The sequence below is a fragment of the Dermacentor andersoni genome, chromosome 10 (assembly GCF_023375885.2).
Source record: "Dermacentor andersoni chromosome 10, qqDerAnde1_hic_scaffold, whole genome shotgun sequence".
Classification (NCBI taxonomy): domain Eukaryota; kingdom Metazoa; phylum Arthropoda; class Arachnida; order Ixodida; family Ixodidae; genus Dermacentor; species Dermacentor andersoni.
Genome location: NC_092823.1, coordinates 109,650,540 through 109,674,426, shown reverse-complemented (window position 1 = coordinate 109,674,426; position 23,887 = coordinate 109,650,540). Strand labels below are relative to the sequence as shown.

Genomic DNA, 23,887 nt, shown 5'->3' with positions numbered 1-23,887 from the left:
GTAACAGCGTGGGTATCGTTCTGCCACGATAGGAGCTGTGCTGTTATACTTTGACAAGCGTTCAAACTGTTCGCTGCAGCTTACATTGCGTGACTACTTGGTTGGATGGATGAGGTTTCCACCCATGAATAAAATAGTTTTGGCTAGTAACAGCAGCATACCTAACAGTCTGAATTAAGCTTGCCCAGCAAAGCGACCGTTTATGAACTGCGCGAGCGTCCTAAGCAGTAGTAGGTGCTGGATTAGATATCTTTGTTCTATATAGCGCATGGTCCAAGCATACGGCATCAGCGGTTATATATTTTTAAACGTTGTGCGGCGTTAGCCCGTTTTCTCTTGCTTTTTAGAGAAAGAGGATGATAACCGAATTTTTTTTTTTCGGTTGTGTGCGTTCAGTTCTCTACGACGCACTCACACGTATTACGGAAATATTGCGCTCAAAAATAGCCATCACATTCTTTTTATGCTAACCCTCTCATAAATTATGGCTGTATACAGGCCAAAAAGGCAATGCTGATCCACACAGCTTATATGTATCGTGCTGGCTCACCAACCGCAGTGATCGCTGTGTTGAGCAGCACCATGGGCATCATGCAGCAAGGCTAGCATAGACATATAGTAATTTCAAGCATACTAGACTTGAAATGCGCGAGAACGATGCCAGTGTATCACAAACATTTGATAGCGCCTGCCGCTCAGGTGTTTCGTGGTTGCCTTAGGTTGGCCGTGCACGAGCATGCGCTATGTTTTATGTTTTTCTCCCGACGCCAATCGATCAGACAGTGAGCTCATTTACCATTTAATTCTGGTAATACAGAGACGCCGGTTTTCATTTTTGAAGTAAAATCGATATAAGCAAAATAGTAAACAACACATACACGCACCGCGACTGATAATGCCCGTACACGGCGGCTGATTATGCGCGTCACATATTTTGCTCCCCCAAGACATTTCTGCCTACAGTAGTTACCGATGCACCGAAAGGCTTCCCTGACGACCTTATATGAACGAACATGGCGTAAACTTCACAAAGTAAGATCTAAAACATCTCGAAATCGTTCCGCAGCACGCGACAGCAGCGCCGCGCCGGATCGCCCAAGCCAGAGAGGAGGAAAGGCTCTCCGCGAGCCCCATCCTCCTCGCCAGATGAAACGGTCTATAGATGGATGATACGTGCTGCATACTACTGTCAACATTCTGAGGCGATAAAGACTAAGACACAGAGGAAGAGCGCGCAGGAGAGCAACCCTGAGAAAAGTGCAAATTTCTCATTAAAATAACATATTAGGCTTGGGAAGAGAAAGAAACATAAACGTAGTGTTTACACGCGCACAATAACACAATATACACAACTAAGGGCTAATTCTCACTTATTTTCCGGCTTTTTGCTTCGGCGTTTGACCAAAGGCGAAACAGCCGTACGAAGAAGCTGCGTTGATTCAGTTTCTGCTACAAGGAACAAAAAGCGCTGTCCAACTGTGTGGGACTACTTGGTGGATCCAGTAACACGTGTGCAGGAGATACGCCCCGGTATATTTCCCTTTATTGCCCCAGAAAGCAGATCGCGAGTATAATAACATCAACATGCAATCAAGCGTTAAGGCAGTCAGAACTGAATGACGCATTTCCTGTGTTTTATTCACCTTACCGGTGAAACAGTAAGTGGCTATGTAAATGCATACGTAGATAATCCGTGAGGAAAAGCGTACGCAGCCACGCAACCCCCGTGGTTCCTGATCTGCTTCTTCAGCTTCTCCGCAGGACAGACCGTGACAGGAGGCGGGAAATTGTTGGTCTTGGCCGCCTGCATCATGACTGCTTTGACCGCGTCCAGCCTTCCATTATCGACTAGCCACCGCGATGATTCCCGTGTGGCAGACAAAGGAGGGAGCGGGACAGCCGTTGCTGCTAGGAAGATGACCTGCTTCAGGCGCCAGTCGGTGACCACGGCATTGACGATGACAATCCAAATCTCACATAACGTCAGGCCTAGAGCCACCAGAAGCAGGACATGCTGCAGCCTGTGCGCGTGAGTCATCACCTCGAACTGCATGAGGCTGGTAAAAATTGTGTGTACGGCAACACTGGCTCCGGTAAGAAGGCACACCACAGCGTAACGCACACAATCTTTCGCCGCGAAGGTCACTATTGCTACTGCAGAGTCCAGGAGCATGGCTCTCCTGCCGACGTGGTTTACGAAGGCTCCAGCCAAGATAAGGGAAACGACGGCACCAGCGTTATCCAGGTCGAGAAAGGTGGCCGGCAGCAAACGTTGGTGGCACACCATGTTCCAAGAGCTCACCGCGCTGGCCTCGGCCGTCCGAACGTCGTAGTCCAACTCTTCGCAGGGCACGTGGCGTGGGTCGCTGGTGTCCTGGAAGCATCGGTTGTACCACTCGTCAGCCCCGGCTTGTACAACGCCGCTCTTCCGGTGCTCAGCGGAATCGCCGTGGTCAGCGGGTGGCTTGCAGCGTTCGTAAATGCGGCAGCGGCTGAAGCATCCTTCGGCCTCGATCGGTATGGCAATATTCTTCCAATCGGCTGCAGAGATGTTGAAACCGGCGAGCGGCTTGCACCAATGGTCGACGTCACCGGTGACGAGGGACATCACCACGGTTTGGCAAACAGCCGAGAAGAGTTCCAGAAGAATGAGAACGAGCATTCTCGTCTGGAAAGGGCCGTGACCAAAGGCTTCCTCGCAGTCAAACGACTCGCTTGTTCGGAGATCGGCGCCGGCCAGTCGCTGGTGGAGGACGACGTCCATCGCCTGGTTCTCAGGTGTCGCTCTTCGGGTTTAGTAGTCCTGGAGAAGGATTGCTGACGAGAGCCAGCTTTGTGGACCTGCCGATAAGAAGGCTTCTTCTTCTTCTTCTTCAGTGCGTGCTTCTCAGGTTGTCGTAGTGTCGCGCGCCCTTGTACGGCGTCAGCTTTTTTGGTTACTGTTTACCCAACATATATTGGTAATGAAATCTTAACCTTTATTAATGCGATTACCAAGTTTGGACTACTAATGCTCGTACGGGTTGCGGCTATGTAAATGCTGTTTCATGACTCATTAAAAAAAAAAAAAACATCCGACGGAAAGCCTACGAGGAATGATGTTGACGTTAACGAGAATCGAACTGAAGCAATGTAGAGACCTGTCTTATTTTCACGTTCTTCCATTAAGCGTAGCCATATTGCTCAATTTTCTGTTAACGACATTTTGTTCTCTTTTTTTTCTAGCTCAAAGCGTATTGCTCAATGCATGCTGCAGATGGTCCAATTTTGTTAATTTCATTCATTCATTCATTCATTCATTCATTCATTCATTCATTCATTCATTCATTCAAATAAATTCATAGAGTGCCATGCGATATGCTGGGGTGGGCCTGGACCCTGCCTACGTTTCGGCCAAGGGTTGTTGGCCATTGGCGGCTTCTACGACTCGCTGTACAGCCCAGAGTTGGTGCTGCAAGTCCGTGCTAAGCAACGCAGACTGCCAGCGCGCGCGGAGGCTGTCGCTGTTTGTGGCTGCATCACCGTTATCCTGTATTACAGCCGTACATTCCCATAGGATATGCTCCAGGGTGGCTCTATAGTTGGAATGTCTGCCCTTGTCCGTTGGGTATCAGTCTGGGTGTATTACACTCCTTCCTCCACATTAAGCTGTTCTTGACGTCGGCTTTTGCACTCCTCTGTAGCTGACTTCTTCAATTATATGTTGCCGACTTCCTTTCCCGTCTCTTTTTCTGCATGGCTATTAGGGCAACTACCCAGTGGCGCATACCCATAATGGAAGATTCACCAAGAATGTTCACGTGTCGAGCTTTACATTTGCAGTTGCAGATACCTATAAGGAGAGGGCTCACTCAAGGAGCCACAATCTCTCCAATGCTATTCACGGCATGCTTAGAAGTATCAAGCTACTACAATTGGATGGCTCAGGAGTGAGGATCAACACGAATATCTCTGCAACTTTCGGTTTGTAGGTAGTATTGTCCTGTTCAGACACAGGGGACGGACTACAACAAGCTATTGAGTACGTTAACCAAGACAATTTAAACGTGGAGTTGAAGATTGATATGCAGAAGATAAAGGTAATGTTCAATAGCCTGGAAAGAGGACAATAATTCATCATCTCCACTCAGCCTCTCGAGTCTCTGCAGGAGTTTGTTTACCTTGGTCAATTACTAATTACTAATACTTCTCATCATGATAAGGAAATTTACAGAATAGAGATGGGTTGTAGTTGATACGGCAGGCATTACGAAATCCTGACTGGGAGCTTACCACTATCGTAGAAAAGCGTGCAATCATTGCATTATACCGACGCCAGCATATGGGACAGAAATTTGGAAGCCAACAAAGAAAGTCGCGAAAAAGTTAAGGACAGCGCGAAGAGCAATGGAACGAAAAATGTTAGGTGTAGCGCTAATAGCCACAAGGGAACAGTGTGAATCAGAGAGCATAAGGGGACCGCCGATATTATAGTCGACATTAAGGGAAAAAAAGATGGAGCTAGCAGGCCATGTAAGGTGTAGGGTAGATAACGAATGGGCCATTAGAGAGTTACAGAATGGGTGCCAAGGGAAGGGAAGCGCAGTCGAGGACGGCAGGAAATAAGGTCAGGTGATGAAATAAGCAAATCTGCAATCGAGAGCTGGAATCATCTAGAGCAAGAAAGGGGTAATTGGAGATCGCTGGGAGGCCTTCGTCCTGGAGGGGACACGAAAAAAAAAAAGATAGGCCGAGGATGATACCGAATGGCCTAAGTGATTTATCTGGCAACTACCCCTTCACCCAGGTTGTTCCAAGTTGTCTATTAGGCAACACACCCGGTAACACGTACACCCAATGGCTCAAGGGACAGAAGAGAACATTTCTAATTCGAGCAAAGCAGAGAGGCCTTCCGGAAAAACTGTGCTGCTCTGAGTCGATAACAGAAAGAAGAGCAAGGACCAAGTTGACGTGAAAGAGGCTAAATACGGATCGACGACATACCCGGAATGTCGGGGAAGTTACCTGATGACAAACAGACGGATGGGCATCCTGAGCGAGAACCTAATGACCTCTTAAATAGCCACTACCATAGGAAAAAAGGATTTAGGAAAGCTTGAAGTCCCGATAAATCCACTCCTATACATTATCATTCTAATGCTTTTATTATTTAGCGTTTTTCACTGAAGATTTTGAAGCTGTAGAAGCAGACGACAGTAATAAAAAATGTCGCTTATTTATGAAATCCTTCGGTCAAATATCTATATGAATCTATTATCTTCATAGATCTGGTCCGGCGCACTCCTCCTTATCGACGTGAAGATGAGTCGATAGAAAACTTCTTGTCATGCCGCGATTTCTCTCGATTAAGAAAGCATACTTGAGTGGGAGAATTTCACGATGTTGGATCAAATCTAGTCTTTCCCGAAATTCTTTATTTGAAAGCCTCCTCTCTAGGACAGTATCATACGGATGTTGCAGCTATTGCGAGGTTCGTAAATAAATCAGGACGACTTTCGTGCTAAATTTTCGAATTTTTAAAATCTAAACTTATTATCTTCATTTGAAATATTCAAAGTTTATCATTAGTGTTTCTCTTTAGATTCGACTAATTGTATTCATGAATGATCCTATATTCTTGGTCAATCATCCATATTGAGAACGAGGCACTCGTTGAAGAAACTCAACCAACACTCGCGTTTATACTTTGTTTAGTCATGTGCACTTAGTAGTTCGCGACGACAGCCTTGATTACAAAGGCGGAAAGACGCATAGAAGGCGCGCAGTCGCTCTTTTCTCCTCAAAGACAAACGCCGCGACTCAAGAGACAACTTTGCAGTGTGTTCCACGTGCCAGGCCTCGATTACCTCGTTACTCGGCCACGTTGCGTGCTGCCTGTGCAGTCCAGACAAGCCGGTAGACGCGCTGACACCGTGCCGTCGATAGCTCAGTTGGTAGAGCGGTGGACTGTAGAGGTTTCATCCCAAGCGGACATCCATAGGTCGCTGGTTCGAATCCGGCTCGACGGACTTTATGTATTCTTTTCTTTCTTGATAATCCTGCAGACTTTTGTTTGACGTTGTGCACCAATAAAAAAATCCATTTGTGTCGAACAAACACAGGCGCTTTGAACAGAAATGCTGTTGCCTGTAATACCAGGTGTTTCTAGAACACCTTCAAAGTTTTGTAAAGGTTTCCTATGGGAGAAGTACAATTCTAGCTCGTGAGTTGGTAATCTCGAAGAGGCGGGCATTATGTGCAAAAAGGAATATTGAAGTAATGTAAAAGTGAACTAATTATGCCTTGAACAAATTACCTTACTGCACAAGTTGCAATTTACAAATTCTAGCCGTGTTGTTCACAAAGCGGATCCACTTGGAACAAATTCTCAGGATGACAACCTTTTCGAGAGGTTGTCATCCAGATACTTTTGTGCTTGAATGCAAATAAACTACGTTTTGATAAGGAAGTAACTGGAACGCGAATGCATTTCTCCGCAAAGTTTGAGAATGAGTATCTCGAAACTGGTGTCATGCTGAGAATTCGTTCCAAGTGGATCCGCCTTGCAAACTCCCCGGCTATAATATGTAAATTGCAATATTGACAATGACTTAATCAGTTAAACTTAATTAGCTAGCTTCTCTTAATTAGTCGATTATGCGTTTCAATTTCTTGTGCAAGTAGTGTCCGCCAGTTCGAGTAGACTACCTAATGAACAAGAATTGTATTTTCTGGCACAGAAAACCTTAAATAATTTCTGAAAGTGCTCGCTGAAACACCGTGTTTGTGCCACGGAATTGGTGCCAAGGAAAAGAAAATGCAACCGTAGAAGGCAGAGGACCACATCTCAATGAAGTTCATCTAATGGATGACACAGCGTATAAAAACATACGCACAGTATATACATAACGTCACCTATCATGTACATTACTGTAACGGCGTATAACGTCAACACATTTAGCAATAATGCGGGCGTCCCCGTCAGAAAAAAAGAAAGAAAAATAAGTATGTGTCCACTGATTCCCAGGTTGCGTTGGATCCGCTTAACGTTTTTCCCACATTTATGCGACGGGAGTATAATTATTACTGCCGCCCAACATGGCAGACTGCACAGCAGTAGCCTCAAAACGGCCCAGAACACATTTCAAATACCGAATTAACCCCAATGGGGTTCGTAGAGTGCCCTTTGCCTCCTTGACCTTGAGTGACCTGCGCAAAAAACACAACCTATTGCGACGCCTTGAGGATAGGCACCGTGTACTGTTCGCATGCAATAGTGCGTGCCACTCACGTGGTAACTCACTTTAGATAACAGACTTGCGCTCCCTGCGAAAAAGTTTGCTAAAGCTACTGCCTTTCCTTGCTTAAAGTATTCAGAGAGAACTTCCGACATGATGCGAGAAGGAAGGCAGAGCAGCAATTGCGGCTTACTATAACCAACCTTGATATGAATTAGCGTCTACACATTGAGCAATAACACTTGTTTTCGGCGTAAATAATCAATGGGGTAGCAATCAACAGCATGTAGTGCTAATTTGCATCTGCTTAAGACAGGCTGCGTGCTTCGAAGATAATTTTCATTGACTTTATATAGTGGCATGTTCCCTGAAGGTCACGGTAAATTTCTGTATGCAAATTTACACGTGTAGTCTGCGTGCAGGTACAGGCAATGACTGTAGACAGTTGCTCCGTCCGAGTATCTCTCTTTTTCCAGTTCGGAGATAAACGTGAAGCAGAATAGGAAGCTGTGCGAGCTGGCCTTAAATAAATCTGAAATTTTCAGCTCCAGCGTTAAAAAGTCAAACCAAGTCAGTCATTAATGCTTGATGAGAGAGGAAGGATGCCGGAACGGAATGGCGCCAGCACATTGAAATTCTTGCAACAGATCCCTTTGACATCATGGATTTTGCAAGCGTCCGCGGGGTCTGGATTAACTGGCACTGAATAAAAAATACCTACTCTGTAATTTCAATGTAAGCTAGAACTGAATCTGGCTGCCTCTTGGGAAATCTTACCTTGTAAAATAATTCAAGTACGCGGATATAAACTGACATTCCAGATGTCACGAAGATGTCATCAGCGTGGCGGATTTTAAAAACTGAGAGTTTATTCATTTTCTCAACGGATAATCAACCTCATTAAGGCGTACAGATGCAAAAGATGTCCGAATCACACGCTGATAGTCCATATCAAGTAGTGCTCCTCTTAACGGAACCCTTGTAGTAAAATTATTTATCCCCCTTTTTTTAAAGTTAGAGTTCAACTTTAATATAACGCTATCGAACCTGCATTGGTCGAGTGCCACGAACAATTATTCTTTTTTAATCGCGTTAGTTTCCACGGGGTATATAGCGCTAGAATGAAATTACGTGTAAACATTCACGCCTGCTTTATGCGGACAAACTACAACGACGACTAACTAAATCAATTACATCAAGTTTTGTGCGACCACTTCAAAGCTTGCGCAAAGTACTGCGCTGTTGGTGCTGAAAACAGCTACATCGGCCCTTCCTATTGTACGCCCACACACTAGAAGTAACTTTCCTATTCTAAAGGTTATGCGAATATCACACTCGCAAATTGGCCCTTCTCGTTGCTCTGCAGCTTTTCGGCTGTGGCATTGCGCTGGTGAGCTCTATGTCATGGGTTCGAACCCCGTCGCGGGGACCGCAGATGAACGGGGGCGAAGCGAAAAACGCTCGTTAGGTGCACGTTAAGGAACCTTATGTGGTCAAAATCATTCTGCAGTCAAGTATTTCAAGCCGCGCTTCGGCAATGAAATCGTGGTTTTGAGGCGTAATTCGGCAACATTCCGTCATATAATTTCTCGCTGCACTGGACACGCATTTTGACGGGTTCGCAGTAGCGAGGAACATGGTTAATTGTCGGTTGTACTCACAATGAATTCAAGCTTGAAAGCATAATTATTTACTCGATTGTTTTTTCTTTGGGTTATAAAAAGAGGAAAGAAAATGGAGGAGGGTTAAGCTTCGCCTTTAGGAGTGAAACGCGACAGCGTTCGAAGATCCCTGACTTGATCCCACTCTTCCCAGCAACTGCAGCTCACGTCGCCGTAACGTTTACTGGGAAACGCAGGCTGCGAAAGCTGCGCACGAAGTCGAGCTGTTTCGAGGGCCGATCCCGGAGGTAGTGCACAGCGGCGAGAAATCTCAAACGGCAGCAGGAAAAAGGGGTTTGTGTTTGAGCTTCCGCATAACATAATTATGTTTTCTCGAATATTCAAATAAATATCCGAAGGTATCAAGTCTGTAGGTTGTGTGTAAGTCGTACTTTACGAGTTTCCTGCCGCACTTTACTTTGAGAAATCCAATCAGTACACTAACGGCTCTGCGCCACGTGGAGGGCCTGCGTGGTTCGGGATGATTTTTCCCTCACGGACAACGCCACCGAGGCCGACATCGAATTTTCTGCGACACGCGCACACGCATACACACATGCAGCAGCACGCACGCACACGCTCACACACGCCCACACACGCACATACACACGTACACGCACGTACACGCACGCACACACACGTACACACACACAAAGGCACGCGCATGTACACACGCACATAGAAATACGCGCACGCACGCGGACGCACGCCCGCACGCCTCCGTTAATTGTTTGTGGTCTCTACTTTTCTGCCACCAAACATCCAATCGCCTCTTACTATTCCCTATTGCACACATGTTTGCTTTCCTCCAGCTATCCCAGAAATCAAGGACTTCGAGGAGGTCTAAACCTACAGAACCTAAACCGACAGCTGGGTAGATAGATATCTGCACGTTCTAAGACATGTTCCATCGTTTTAATAGCTTTTCCGCAGCAAGCGCATGCTTCTTCTTCCTTGGTGTACCTCGCTTTATAACTACGCGGTCTAAGGCATCCCGATCTCGCTACGAAATGTAATTAGCTTCCCTTTGAGTTATCGTAAAATGATTCTATTCTGATTTCTCTTTTTCTTTTTATGTAATTATTCACTGCAGGTTTCTTTTCCATTGCTACCACCCATGAGATTATCTCAGCCTCTATGACTTTCCGCTTGACGTTTTTTGTCGCCATGTTGCTCAACATACCGGTCGCATAGCTGCGGTAAGCTTCCTAGTTCTTTTCCTCTACTTGATATCAATGTTTTTCCTCTACAAATACCTGAACACTCTGATTATTATGACGTATCAGGATCCCCTTTGAAACGCGGTATTGACAAATATTCAGGTAGCCTAATTGAATTATTAAAGTATGCTGTACATGCTTTTTCATTGGAGCATTTTTGTGTAATCTCTTCAATCTTAGTCCATTTCTTCAAACCTTCTCTGTCTACCTTGTACCACTACCTATGCCTGCAACGGATCTGGTCGTATCAATCTCTTCCCTGGTTTTTTCCCACCAATACTCCTAACGACGCTTGCTTATCTCGACTGCAGACCGGTTGATGCTTCCGTCCACTTTAAATCCATGCGCTTCTGGAAAGTGCAAGCTACCTGCGAGTATCATTGGGTGAATTCCTTCGCATTCTATTAGCATGTCCTGAGTGGTCTCTGGATTTTGCTGTGCAGCCTACACATGCCTCATCTAGTTGCGAAAATTTGCTCCTGCATGTTTTTGTCCTTAGGAAATCACCTCATTCTTCAAATCGGGAGGGAATTCCCTTGGTGTTGTCGCACGGATTTTCCCTTCTGATTTATTTCTTCTCATTCTTGTAAATCTCCATGGTTCTTGTTGTTTGTATTTTGTTCATCCAATCCATTGTCTCTGTTTCTCTCGCTTTCTTTCTGGTGGCTCGTGGTTGTCTATTTACGCTTGCAATTTCAATTTGGTTGCCAGGTCGGTAGGTAGGTAAAACTATTCGACAAAAGTGTCGTTCAAGGGGGGACGGTAGCCTGTCATGTCTTGCCTTCTAGTCACCTCCCCGGCTCTGTTCACGGCCTGTAGCTGATCCTCCTGACTTGTCCCGGCGAGGAGGGAGCGGCCATGAGAGAGTCGGGGGGCGGGGTGTTTCCTTCCTGCAGCCCCGGATAATATGGTTTAGCGTAGCGATCTCTCTACATAGCTTACAGTGGAGGTCGATGTTCCTTCGACCATTCAGCAAGAAGAGTAGTGGGCTGTAGAGCTTGCACCCAGAGGGGACATTCATATATCGGTAGTTCGAATACGGCTGGACAATCAACGGTTCTTTCTTTGGAGCACACGCCCGCCCTCCCTGCGCCTCTTTTGCGGACCGTCGGTGTCTGCTGCTACTGCTGCTGCTGCTCGTGCGTTCTCGCCGAATAGCTCACAGTCGGCGACGTGATCTAGGAGCGATGGCTCACGCTACTTCGCCCGCAGCTGTGGAAAGGAAAGGTGTAAATCGGGACTGCGCGTGCGGGTCGCTGGCCGCTGGCGGAGAGGCTAGGATGCCGCGATGAGGCGGGAGAGAGGCCTCTACTCCTATGGCGGTGGTATATGGCACGGCTGAGCGTGGCCACGTGGTCCCTACCTTGAAAGCCATCTGAGGTGGGCAAAGTGTCTAGGCGTGCCGAGGGTTGGCGGCTTTATGCACGTATGATGTGTTCTCGCCGCTTAGTTCGCGTTGAACCGAGACGCAGTAGGAAAGGCAACTCGCTCGCGGCTGCTGCCGCGATTCCTCTCACCAGTGTGTTGACAGAGAGTGTCCGCCGTCATCGAAGCGATTTGTGTTCACGTTTGCCTGTGTGCGAGTGACACCATGCTCGTTAATTTAATTACAAAGAATGCCGACATATTTATGTGGCCGATAGAACAACTATCCAAACTTCGTACAGACGTCTCGACCTTTCGTCTTTCGAGCGAAACTGCGGCATTTATTTCTGCACCCTTTGGAAATGAACTTCGCGCCTTCTTCATTGCATCTCATTGCATCAGAAACAAGGATTGCATTGCATTGCACACTGAGAGCACGCTGTAAGAAGCCGTCGACGCTATCGAAGACCAGCTGAACGGTTCCGGTTTGATATGCTCACCGAGCAAGTCAGAACTGCTTGGTGAGCAGTTCAAGCAAGCGAACTTAACAAGAGCGAACCAAGAATACTTACCAAGAATACTTAACAAGAGCGAAGCGAGGGACTACGAGGCTGTCAAGATCGTGACGAGGAACGGCCAAGCGATCCCGGAGGTCGACAAATTCCGGATGCTCGGCATGATTATACATAAGCGACGGCGCAACGGCGAGACCATTTCCCGCCTCACAGCCAAGATTAGCAACGCAATGCGTCTCACCAGGCGGGTCGCAAACCACAATGCCGGGATGAAGGAGGAAAGCTTGATTCGGCTTGTGCACTCACTCGTAATCAGCTACGTCACCTACGTTGCAGCCTTGCACAACTGGTTGCACTGTGAAAATAATAAGATCAACGCCCTAATCCGACGAGCTTACAAGGCGGTGCTCGGACTATTCAAGTGTATGAACAGCAACAAGCTCCTGAGCCTGGGGGTACACAATACCCTTGAAGAAATTGCGGAAGCGCAACGGACCACCCTGTTGGACCGGCTCTCTATGACCGAAGCCGGCAGGCGCATACTTCAACACTTCGGCTTCACGCCCGGGGCGAAAAAGGCGAGTAGCGACGTTCCTGTCCCGGACGGGACCCGGCGCGGGATTCGGGTAGACCTCATCCCGAGAAACATGAACCCGGAGTTTAACAAGGCGAGAAGAGCGGTGGGGGCCAAGGCCCTCATCGACTTTCACGCCAAGGACGAGCACGCAAGGTTCGCGGATGCGGCAGAATATCAGGGAGACAGCGCGGCGTTCGTAGCTACAGTCATCGAGGCGTCGTCCGGCGCGCGACGAGGGCAGCGGTGAGCTAACGGGGCCGAGAGGCGTGTCAGGAGGAGGTGGCCATTGCCCTGGCCATTGCCGACCCCGGGTGCCAGACAGTGTTGTGGGATTCGCGAAGGGCAGTGTGGAATTATGCCAAGGGCAAAATTTGTGGTGAGGCTGTGCGCGTTCTTTGCACTACTGACCTGCAACGAGGGAATAGGTATGTTAAAATCAAGTGGTTCCCGGCGCACGCGGGCAACGATACGTCGTAGAAGCGCGATAACCACAATGAGATGGCAGACTCAGCGGCACGAGCGCTAACCAACCGCGCCGCTGCAACCGACCGTCCAACACGGTGTAGTGCCAAGGACCGCATGACGACGTTCAACGAACTTAAACAGTTTCACGGCCTGGCTCGAAGCACTTTCCCACCCCCGCACACGGGGCTGAACCGAGCGGAGGCGGTGCTGTTAAGACATTTACAAACTGGTTCCTTGCCCACCCCCGTGTTAATGAATCACCTGTACGCGAAAGTATATGTGTGATGTGTGCTGCGTGTGCCAGCGGGAGAGGGCCACCCAGACGCACATCCTATGGTATTGCTCAAAGTTCCCCGACGAAGTTTCAACAAGTTCAACGATGCCGCCGTGACTCGCGGCTGCGGCGGAATGCTACTACCACGAAATCCAAACCTGAGCCGTCTGGCAGGTCTCGGCGGCTCTTTAATTACAAAGGGCGAGCGAAACCGACGGGTCTGTCCCCCTCAGGGCGACAGACCGCGGGAGTAACACGCGCTGGAGTTGAGTAGAGACCACCCGCTGACAAGACCTCCGGGGCCCACGTCGCGGCGCCGTTTAATCATGGTGTCGTTCTACAGGCGACTAAATAAAGTTGTTTCTCTCTCTCATTGCATGGCTCGGTGCACATTAGTTTTATATTTAACTTACTACGGGAACTCTGGCGCGGTGGTAGTCCGACCATTGCGGAAATCATTTCGGACTGTAGTCTTCAATTTGAAGTTAGTTATATTCGTAGGCCGAGGAACAAAGTCGCCTTTATAGGGGAATCCCTAGTCCACTTAATTTTAGTCAGGGTATTACGCATATATATGTGCGCGTGGTGATTATATTATGTGTGCATGCGTTTATGTGTATATTCGCAATGAAAAAAAATCATGCTTTTTTCCATTCCCAACGTGCAGCCTGGAATTCTGAAGTAAGTGTCAGTAGTCTCGTGGTCAAACACACACATCAACTTTCAAAGGGCCAATGCTTTAGCTGCTCAAAGGATAAAATTATATTTGCCAGATATAAAAAACGCTCACGAAACACACAAAAATACTCTGTGCCGTCGAAGCAGAAAGGAATTAAGTTAGAACATTGAGTTCGTGCTTTTCATTGTTATGAGTGCAAAAGAATATTTGAATCCATAATTATAACAGATACGAACTCAAGAAACGAGTTTTTGATGTCGCCAACAGGACATCGCGCCCAATAATTTCATACAAATCTTCCGGTGGCTTCACTTCAGCATTGGCTAGGTTTGAAATCGACGAGACACATTAGAAATGCCAGGACTTTTGTTGCCACCAGTCCTCCCACTCTTCCTGCTGGATGACTTGGAGCTCTCCAGGCTTCCAGTCTTGCACTTCTTGCGTAATATCCCCTGTACGAGGGTTCGTTTCATGTGATCCATGGCCATCCTGGAGAAGTCTGAAGTGCTCCTTGCCACGATTCGTGCTTCTTCCACCACTGTCGTGCGTGGCAGGACGCGGATGACGAGAAGGGAGACGAAGAGGAAAAGTCCCGCAATGGCGAACATCAGGTCTTCGTGTCCGGCTGGCTTCAGGACGAGGGTCATTGCCGCGCACACGGTCGCGACACGCCCGAAGGCAAACGCCCAGCAGAAGACACCGGCTCGCACTGCCGATGGAAAGAGTTCCAGGACGTAGGTGTAACAGTGTACAAGGACTACGTTAGAGACACCCTTGGACAGGACGAGTAAGGTCTTTGTGATCGTGACGTATCCACCGCCCACCGCCACACTCAGCGCGCATTGTATGGAGCCCGTCAAGAGGAAGCACACGCTGAGCACTCTGACGAGTGCGACGCCGGTGATCAGGAAGTGCATCCCCGCGTACATCGCCAGTGTGATGACAACCGTGAAGCACGGGATCCAAAATTCGTTATACGACGCCGTCGAAAAGGCGCCGAGGTAAAATGTAAAAGACATGGAGAAGCAAACGGCAAACATGGCCAACGCTCGACGCCGGAGGGAGCGATAGTCGACCAAGTCTTCCGTGTCCGCACCTTCGCGACTTGCGTGGTTCTTTATCTGTTCTCTCAGCTTCTCCACGAGACAGGCCGTGACAGGAAGTGGTACATTGTTGGTTTCGGCAGCTTCCATCATTAGTGCTTCCGCCGCGTCCAGTCTTCCTTTCGCGACGAGCCATCGGGGCGACTCTCGGGCGGTAGACAAAGCCGGGAGCAGGAGAGCCGTCGGGGCCAGGAACATCACCTGCTTCAGACGCCAGTCGATGACCACCGGTTTGACGACGACACTCCAGACCTCACATAACGTCATGCCCAGAACCGCCAGGAGGAGCACTTGCTGCGGCCTGTGCGCGTGCGTCATCACCTCGAACGGTATGAGGCAAGTAAAGATCATGTGTACCGCGACACTGGCCCCGGTAAGGAAGCGCACTACAGCGTAGCCTACGTAATTAGTGGCCGCGAAGGTGCACACCGTGCAGGTCGCTAACGCTGCGGCGGAGGACAGCAGCATGGCTCTCCTTCCGACATAGTCAACGAAGACTCCGGCTAGGATGAGGGAAACAACGGCGCCGGCGTTCTGCAGGGCGACAAGAATGGCCGGCAGCAAACGTTGGTCGCACACCATGTTCCAAGAGCTCACTGCACTGGCCTTGGCCGTCCGAACATCGTAGTCCCACTCTTCACAGGGGACGTCGCGTAGGTCGCTGGTGTCCTGGAAGCATCGGCTGTACCACTCGTCGGCCCCGGTTAGAACAGCGCCGCTCTTGCGATGCTCTGCGGAATCGATGTGGTCAGCGGGCGGCTTGCAGCGTTCATAAACACGGCAGCGGCTGAAGCGTCCATTGGCCTCGATCGGTATGGCAATATTCTTCCAATCGGCTCCAGAGATGTTGAAACCGGCGAGCGGCTTGCACCAATGATCGATGTCACCTGTGACAAGGGAGATCACGATTGCTTGGCAATTAACCGAGAAAAGTCCCAGAAGAACGAGAACGAGCATCCTTGTCTGAAAAGGGCCGTGACCAAAGGCTTCCTCGCAGTCAAAAGACTCGCTTGTTCGGAGATCGGCGCCGGCCAGACGCTGGGGGAGGATGACGTCCATCGCCTGGTTCTCAGATGTCGCTCTTCGGGTTTAGTAGTGTTGTGCGGTATCCAAAGAGACGATTCAAAGAGACGAGAGCTAGCGGTGCGGAGGGGCCGAAACGAACACTTCTTCTTCTTCATCAGCTCGCGCACTTCACAGTCTATCACAGTGTCGCGCGCCTTTGTACAGCGTTTGCATCTCCGCTTTATACTTGGCGAACCAAAAATAGTTCATTTCGCTTCATCCTTTAATAAAGCGATTACCATAATTATCCTAGGAACCTGTCCTACTAGTCTGGTCTGCTCTTATCTTAATGTTAATCCGTGATTTTCTTTAAAAAGAATATTCGGTGAGCCCCTGTCATGATCAATGCAGGCGTTCATGCGAATAACACTGAAGCCAGGTAGGGACAGACTGTCTTGTTGCATTCTTCCCTCCTATGTAGTCGATTTCGCTCAATTTTCTGGTACGGACATCTTCACTTTTTCGCTGCTCAACCATCCACGCTCAATTCGCGCTATTGTCATATTCGGGTCATTTCACCACTTTCCTCACGCGCGGCTGTTCTTTATTCTGGCTTTTTCCCTTCTCTGTTGTTGACTTCTAAAATTTTATGATGCCGATATGTAGCACCTTGGCTCTTCTTTTGCTTGCCTATCGGTGCACATACTCAGTGGCACATACCCATTGTGGAGGACATTCACATACTTGGTTTCACATTTGCATTTGCACATACCGAATCGACAAAGCGGACTATTCGGGCACATACCCAGTGACACATGCCCAGTTGCACATATTAAGTGACCCAAGTTGTCTATTCTTGCACACAACTAGGGGCGCATACCCAATGTCTCAAGCGGTCTACTCCAACATTACCTATTCGGAGACATAACAAAATGGCGCACATACCTAGGGGCCAAGAGGGATGAGGGAACATTCCTAATGTGAGAAAGCAGAGAGGCCGGCAGGAAAAGCTTTGTGTGTGGCCTGCTACTCTGCGAAGGGAAAGGTAAGAAGGGTAAAGACCAAGTTGACGCAAAGGATGTTCGATCCAGGCAGACATACTGAAGAATGCCTTTAGTTCTGAAAGAATGCTAATTGCACTGAAATTCCACTTTGCAGTGGCCCATATTGTCTATTTTTTAAAATACCCAGTGCTACGTGCCCATTACACATACGGAATGGGCCAACATGTCTTTTCGGATACACACTCAGTGGGTACAATCGCTCGTGCCTTGCGTACCTTCCAGAATTGGCAAACCTATTCGTCTCGCGAATACAGTGTGAATGCACAAGGTTCGGCGATAACATGGACAACAGGTTATTGGTGATAACTTCGGCAAGCAACAAATCGTAGTTCAGACTGAACCAGCTCCAGGAACAGAGAAGCCCGAGCGATTAAAAAATTAACTTAGAAAGCTTTTACATAAACAGAAGAGATGAGACATCTCTACCACGACAGTAGGACCAGATGGAAATCCCAATACAGCTGATCAAAGAGCTGGCTCAAAGCATACCCAACAATTTCGGACATTGCCACTTCGGCAATCTGTTCAACCTTGCTTCAATGCACCAGCGTAACTCATAGGGCAGCACTTTCGAAAATTCAATTTCAAACGATCGGTCTAGTTTCTACGAGCTTTTTTTAACAACGTCGATAGGGTGTTTCCTTTAATTAGCAAACGCATTTATGACACCTAAGCGGCACTTAGGGCTGCATTATAGCGGTGTTTCGGTCCTGACGAAAAGAGAGAGAAAAAAAAAAATGAAGGGCCAAGTGACAACGTGAACTAGACGCTCGCTATAAACACATCTGCTACGTTGGGCTGGTTGTGCTCGTCGTCCCAATTTCTCCCATCATACATTACCTCATGCCTCACGTTGATCAGACCACTGATTACTCTTTTATAATATCCCGCTTACGTATAACTGCGCGCGCAACGAATGTGGATTGTTGGGATGGTGGATACCCATCCGGCGTTGATTAAATGGTAGGGGTCACAGCTAAACGTGCCATTAGCCACACGTACAAGGCGACCAAGTAGAGATGACGACGTTGCGTGGCAAAAATTGGAACGTTTTAGTTAGAACAAGGTGAAGGCTTCAGATGACACGACATATTAAGCTGCGTATCGGGGCTGTTTTAATAACCCAGAAGGGAGAATAAAATGAAAGCAATCATCGGACCCCCGGCCGCTGGGTGCTATTAGCTTCAGGAGACGAACCGCTGTCTTGGTTCTTGAAAATCTCCGAGGCGACCACTTTTGGCTCTTCCCTTCCCTCAGTTGGAGGTCAGCGTTCTTCAGCGTAGCACGCTTCTGTTGACCGGAGAAAAAGCAACTGACGTCAGCAGCGCTTCATCAGACGTGGCCGCTGCATACCACTATGTTTGAATGAGGGGCGCATTCTTCCGTTTTCCCCAGAGCTCAAACTCTTACCTATTCTTTGTGACCCGAAAGGGGCGTACTCTACCTCCGTCTCGTTATCACCGCCTCATTGTTACCCCCAAAATGACCTTGTCGACAGGTAGTCCGTTCTTCCTGGCGAAGGAACAGTCGATAGGTGTTTCGCAGATGGGTAAGCCATTTACTTCAGCGTTGAACAGCCAGGCAACACGACACACGAAACAAGGAGAACCCACGTCTTATGGAAACCCATGCCGCAGTTGGAGCTGGCAGGGCTAGCGCCAGGTCACTCCCGAATTCGCGAGACACGAGTCACGTGGCACAATGAATCGGGGCTTTCAGAATGGTGAGTCGCGACACGACCAATGTGATGGGAAAGTTGCACTCGTGGAAGGGAAAGATATAAATCATCACGTAAGACGCAAACGCGTACTTTCCCGTGGCTAGTCCCTCCAGGATTACTTTGCAGCGTCGTACGATTTTAACGTCACCGGTGTTATCGCGTTAATGGCGAAAGCACGCGTGTATCTCATGCCCGCCGCTTATTTGAGGGGAGAAAGCCCACGGGTTCACCCAAGCACAGCCTCCGGCGGCTGCTCGCAGCAAAGGCTTCACGCTCTGTCCATATATTCGCGCGTCGATCCCGCCACTCTCCCAGTATTTTCTAGTACATTCTAGCCCAGGCGGCGCAGAAACGCGAAACAGTGCGCCAAGGGGGAGCGTGGCGTCTAAAACTTCGGACACCACGAAGCTCTCGAACAAGAAGCCGTGCATGTAAAAGGGCAACGGACGGGTGCGTTTCTCTGCACACTTCCGTAATTCCTTCAATAACAGCAGGCGGCAGAGTGTCACGGATGTTTCACAAATCGATTTCATCAGTCGCCTCGGACCACTTGCCTCGCCTCCTCTCAGTTACTGACTGCATTTTGTTATGACGGAAATGACGTCACGCGCAGACGAGTGAGGACGGCGTAGTTGATTCGACGATCCTGAGCTATACGTATAAGGGGACATTGCACTAGCGCGTAAAAAATAACGCGTGCAGGAACATGAAAAAAGGCGCATCGAAACCATTCCCGGAGAAGGGGGTAAAACGCCTAAGATAGCAAGCAGCCCGCATCAAATCAGTGGTTAGGGCTTACCCTAGGTATTTGTGTTGCATCGCGGTGAGATGGGTTGCGCTTGACGCTGGCGGTTTGGCGGCATGTCGAAGGCGAACGACGATTCATGGCTGTCGATTTCATCGGAATAGGAGCTGTCACTGTCAGACAGCTCCGAAAAGCTGGTGCGGCTGACATTGTCACCCGAAGACCTTGTGGCAATGGTCCGGCACGGTCACGAATCGGCTGAGCGTCTCTGCCCTTCGCCGTTTTCGTTGACTAACATTTACGTCACATGAAGGGGTTCGCTCGAATGCTCGGCCAGATGTAAATTTTGTTGTTGCGCTGTTCTGCTTACATAAACTTAGTTTCCAATTTGCTGATAAATTCCACTATCTGATACGTCATACTAGACAGGAAGGTCTCAGGAACATGAAATTGCCGTAACCCTGTTGCAGTAAAAATATTATCGCCGGAGTTGCCCTCAAAAGAACTTTCGACGTTGAACGTGTACTGCAACACGGTACCGTGAGACAACGAGCCTTCAGCGGAAAAAGCCCGTTGACCCAGAAAATGGGTTAAAAGCAAAAAAAAAAAAAAAAACGATCCGCGCATAAATAACTACATAAATAAATTAAATAAATAAGTGAATAAATAAACCAAATGAAGCAGCTAATTGTTTGCTATCCGGCGGTGCGACTGTCTCGAAAGAAAATTTAACAAAAGTTCCGGTGCACTCGCTGTATTCAAAATGTTGGCCATAGTAGTCAGCGTACTGGTTACAAAGGCAAATGGGGCAATAAAACGTGCATTATTTATGTACCGTGATGCAACAATACATACAGGCAAGAACAAGGGGACGATCTTATTTATCATTGTTCCATGGTTGTTAAAAGCGACCGGTGGAGAAAATGCTTAATACGCTTACTCTTCTTAAACAACACGCGGTTGCGTACGGACCTTGCATTTCATTCGGGGTTTCATTAATTTCGAAAGCGCCTGGCGACAAACATGAGCTCCGCACCTTCTTCACTGCATCTCATTGCATAACTCGGTGCGCAACAGTTTCATATTTAAGTTAGTAGGGGAACTATAGCGCGGTGGTAGTCCGACCATTGTGGAAATCAGTTTGGACTCTAGTCTTCAATTTCAAGTTACCTTGGTAGGCCGAGGAACAATGTCGCCTCTATCGGGGCAATCCCTACTCCAAGTAATATTGGTCAGTGGAGTGCGCATATATATTAAACGTGCGCGTGGACATTAAAGCAGGTATGCATGCGTTTATGTATATATTCGCAATGCAAAAGATTATGCTCCTTTTTTTTCCATTCCAAATTTGCAGCCTGGACTTCTGAGGTAAGATTGAGTAGTCTCGCGGTCAAGGGCACACATAAACTTTCAAAGAGCCAATGCTTATCTAACAAAATGATGGAAATTATATTTGCCAGGTAAAAAAAAAATGCGCACGAAACACACAAGGATACTCTGTGCAGACAACACAGATAGGAGGTTAGAACATAAGAAAGTTCCTGTTTTTCACTGGGCTAAGTGCAAAAGAACATTTAAAAGCATAATTATAGCAGACACGAATCCAAGAAGCGACTTTTCGAGGCCGCCAACACGACACCATGCCCAGTCACTTGATACTAAGCTTCCAGTGGCTTCATTCCGGCGCTTGCTCGGTTTTAAATCGACGAGACACTTTAGAACTTCCAGGAGTTTTGCTGCCACCACTCCTCCCACTCTTCCTGCTGGATGACTTGGAGCTCTCCATGCTTCCGGTCTTGGGCTTCTTGCGTACCATCCTCTGTACGAGGGTTCGTTTCATGTGATCCATGGAGATCCTGGTGGAGTCTGATGCGCGCCTGGCCACGATTCGTGCTTCTTCGACCACTGTCGTGGGTGGCAGGGCGCGGATGACGAGAAGGGAGACGAAGAGGAAAAGTCCCGCCACGGCGAATACCACGTCTTCGTGTCCGGCTGGCTTCAGGACGATGGTCATTGCCGCGCACATGGCCGCGATACGCCCGAAGGCGAACGCCCAACATGCGACACCGGCGCGGACTGCCGATGGAAAGAGTTCCAGGACGTAGGTGAAACAATGTACAAAAATTACGTTAGAGACGCCCTTGGAGAGCACGAGTAAGGCCTTGCTGATCATGACGAATCCAGCGCCCACCGCCACACTCAGCGCGCATTGTATGAAGCCCGTCAACAGGAAGCAGATGCTGAGAACTTTGACGAGGGCGACGCCGGTCATCAGGAAGTGCATCCCCGCGTACGTGGCCATTGTGACGACAACCGTGAGGCAGGGGATCCAAAATTCGTTGTACTGCGCCGTCGAGAATGCATCGAGGTAAAAAACAAAAGATATGGAGAAGCAAACGGCAAACATCGCCAACGCTCGACGCCGGAGGGAGCGATAGTCGACCAAGCCTTCCATGTCCGCACCATCGCGACTTGCGTGGCTCTTGATCTGTTCTCTCAGCTTCTCCACGAGACAGGCCGTGACAGGAAGTGGGACATTGTTGGTACCGGCAGCCTCCATCATGAGTGCTTCGGCCGCGTCCAGTCTTCCTTTCGCGACGAGCCAACGAGGCGACTCTCGGGCAATAGACAAAGCCGGGAGCAGGAGAGCCGTCGGGGCCAGGAACACGACCTGCTTCAGACGCCAGTCGATGACCATGGGTTTGATGATGACACTCCAAACCTCACATAACGTCAGGCCCAGAGCCGCCAGGAGGAGCACTTGCTGCGGCCTGTGCGCGTGCGTCATCACCTCGAACGGTATGATGCAGGTAAAAATCGTGTGTACAGCGACAATGGCCCCGGTAAGGATGCGCAGCACAGCGTAGCGCACGTAAGTTGTTGCCGCGAAGGTGCACACCGTGCAGGTGACTACCGCTGCGGCGGAGGACAGTAGCATGACTCTCCTTCCGACGTAGTCTACGAAGGCTCCGGCTAGGATAAGGGAAACTATGCCGCCGGCGTTCTGCAGGGCGACAAGGATGGCCGGCAGCAAACGTTGGTCGCACACCATGTTCCAAGAGCTCACCGCACTGGCCTCGGCCGATCTAACGTCGTAGTCCCACTCTTTACAGGGCACGACGCGTGTGTCGCTGGTGTCCTGTACACATCGGTTGTACCACTCGTCGGCCCCGGTTAGAACAGCGCCGATCTTGTGAGGCTCAGCGGAATCGCCGTGCTGGGCGGGTGGCTTGCAGCGTTCGTAAACGCGGCAGCGGCTGAAGCGTCCATCGGCCTCGATCGGTATGGCAACATTCTTCCAATCGGCTGCAGAGATGTTGAAACCAGCGAGCGGCTTGCACCAATGGTCGACGTCACCGGTGATAAGGGAAATCACCAAGGTATGGCAATTAACCGAGAAGACTCCTAGAAGAATGAGGACGAGCATCCTCTTCTGGAAAGGGCCGTGACCAAACGCTTCCTCGCAGTCAAACGACTCGCTTGTTCGGAGATCGGCGCCGGCCAGTCGGTGGGGTAGAAGGACGTCCATCGCCCAGTTCTCAGGTGAGGCTCTCCGGGCTTAGCAGTCTTGAACAGTATTGGAATTGAAGATTTTCACTAAACGCCAGCTGTGCGGACCTGCCGAAAAGAAGGCTTCTTCTTCTTCTGCTTCAGCGCATGCACTATACAACCTGTCACGTTGTCGCGCGCCTTTGCACGGCGTTGGCATCTCCGTTTACTACTTGGCGACCAAAGATTGCTGATTTCACTTTATCCGTTAATAATTAGATTACCATGTTTATCATAGTAACCTGTCCTATTAGTCTGGTGTGCTGCTATCTAAGAACTATCCCATGATTGTCTAAAAAAATATCCGTTGGAGCTCCTTTCATGATTAATGCAGACGTTCATGCGAATAGAACTGAAGCGATGTGTAGGGACACGCGGTCTTGTCTGATTTTTCCCTTCTATGTAGTCGATTCGCTCAATTTTCTTGTAAGGACATCTTCACGTTTCTGTTGCTCAACGATCCACACTGAATGAGCGCTATTGCCCCATTCATTACACGACTTTCTTCACACTCGACTGTTATTGATGCGGGCTTTTCCGCTTCTCTGTAGCTGACCCCTCAAATTTTATGCTGGCGATAAATAACCCCTTGGCTCCTCTTTTGCTTGTCTATCCGGGAACCTGCACAGTGGCGCATACCCATTCTGGGGGATGTTCACATACTTAGTTTCACATTTGCATTTACCCATACCAAATGGGCGAAGCGGAATATTCGGGCACATACCCAG

At 48.8% G+C, this 23,887-nt stretch overlaps 3 protein-coding genes and 1 non-coding gene across 4 annotated transcripts; 1 reads left to right on the top strand and 3 right to left on the bottom strand.

Moving 5' to 3' along the window:
• Positions 1 to 1,666: 1,666 nt before the first annotated feature.
• LOC129388068 (solute carrier family 22 member 7-like) lies at positions 1,667 to 2,764 on the bottom strand. Its single transcript, XM_055078093.1, has one exon. The coding sequence runs from the start codon at positions 2,762 to 2,764 to the stop codon at positions 1,667 to 1,669; it is 1,098 nt and encodes a 365-aa protein (XP_054934068.1).
• Positions 2,765 to 5,915: 3,151 nt separating this feature from the next.
• Positions 5,916 to 6,008, top strand: TRNAY-GUA (transfer RNA tyrosine (anticodon GUA)). The gene is made up of 2 exons: positions 5,916 to 5,952; positions 5,973 to 6,008. It is a non-coding gene; the product is annotated as a tRNA-Tyr (tRNA).
• Positions 6,009 to 14,296: 8,288 nt separating this feature from the next.
• On the bottom strand, positions 14,297 to 16,135 carry LOC129388067 (solute carrier family 22 member 13-like). The gene has a single exon (XM_055078092.1). The coding sequence runs from the start codon at positions 16,133 to 16,135 to the stop codon at positions 14,297 to 14,299; it is 1,839 nt and encodes a 612-aa protein (XP_054934067.1).
• A 5,150-nt stretch (positions 16,136 to 21,285) lies between these two features.
• On the bottom strand, positions 21,286 to 23,139 carry LOC129388066 (solute carrier family 22 member 7-like). The gene has a single exon (XM_055078091.1). The coding sequence runs from the start codon at positions 23,137 to 23,139 to the stop codon at positions 21,286 to 21,288; it is 1,854 nt and encodes a 617-aa protein (XP_054934066.1).
• Positions 23,140 to 23,887: the final 748 nt, after the last annotated feature.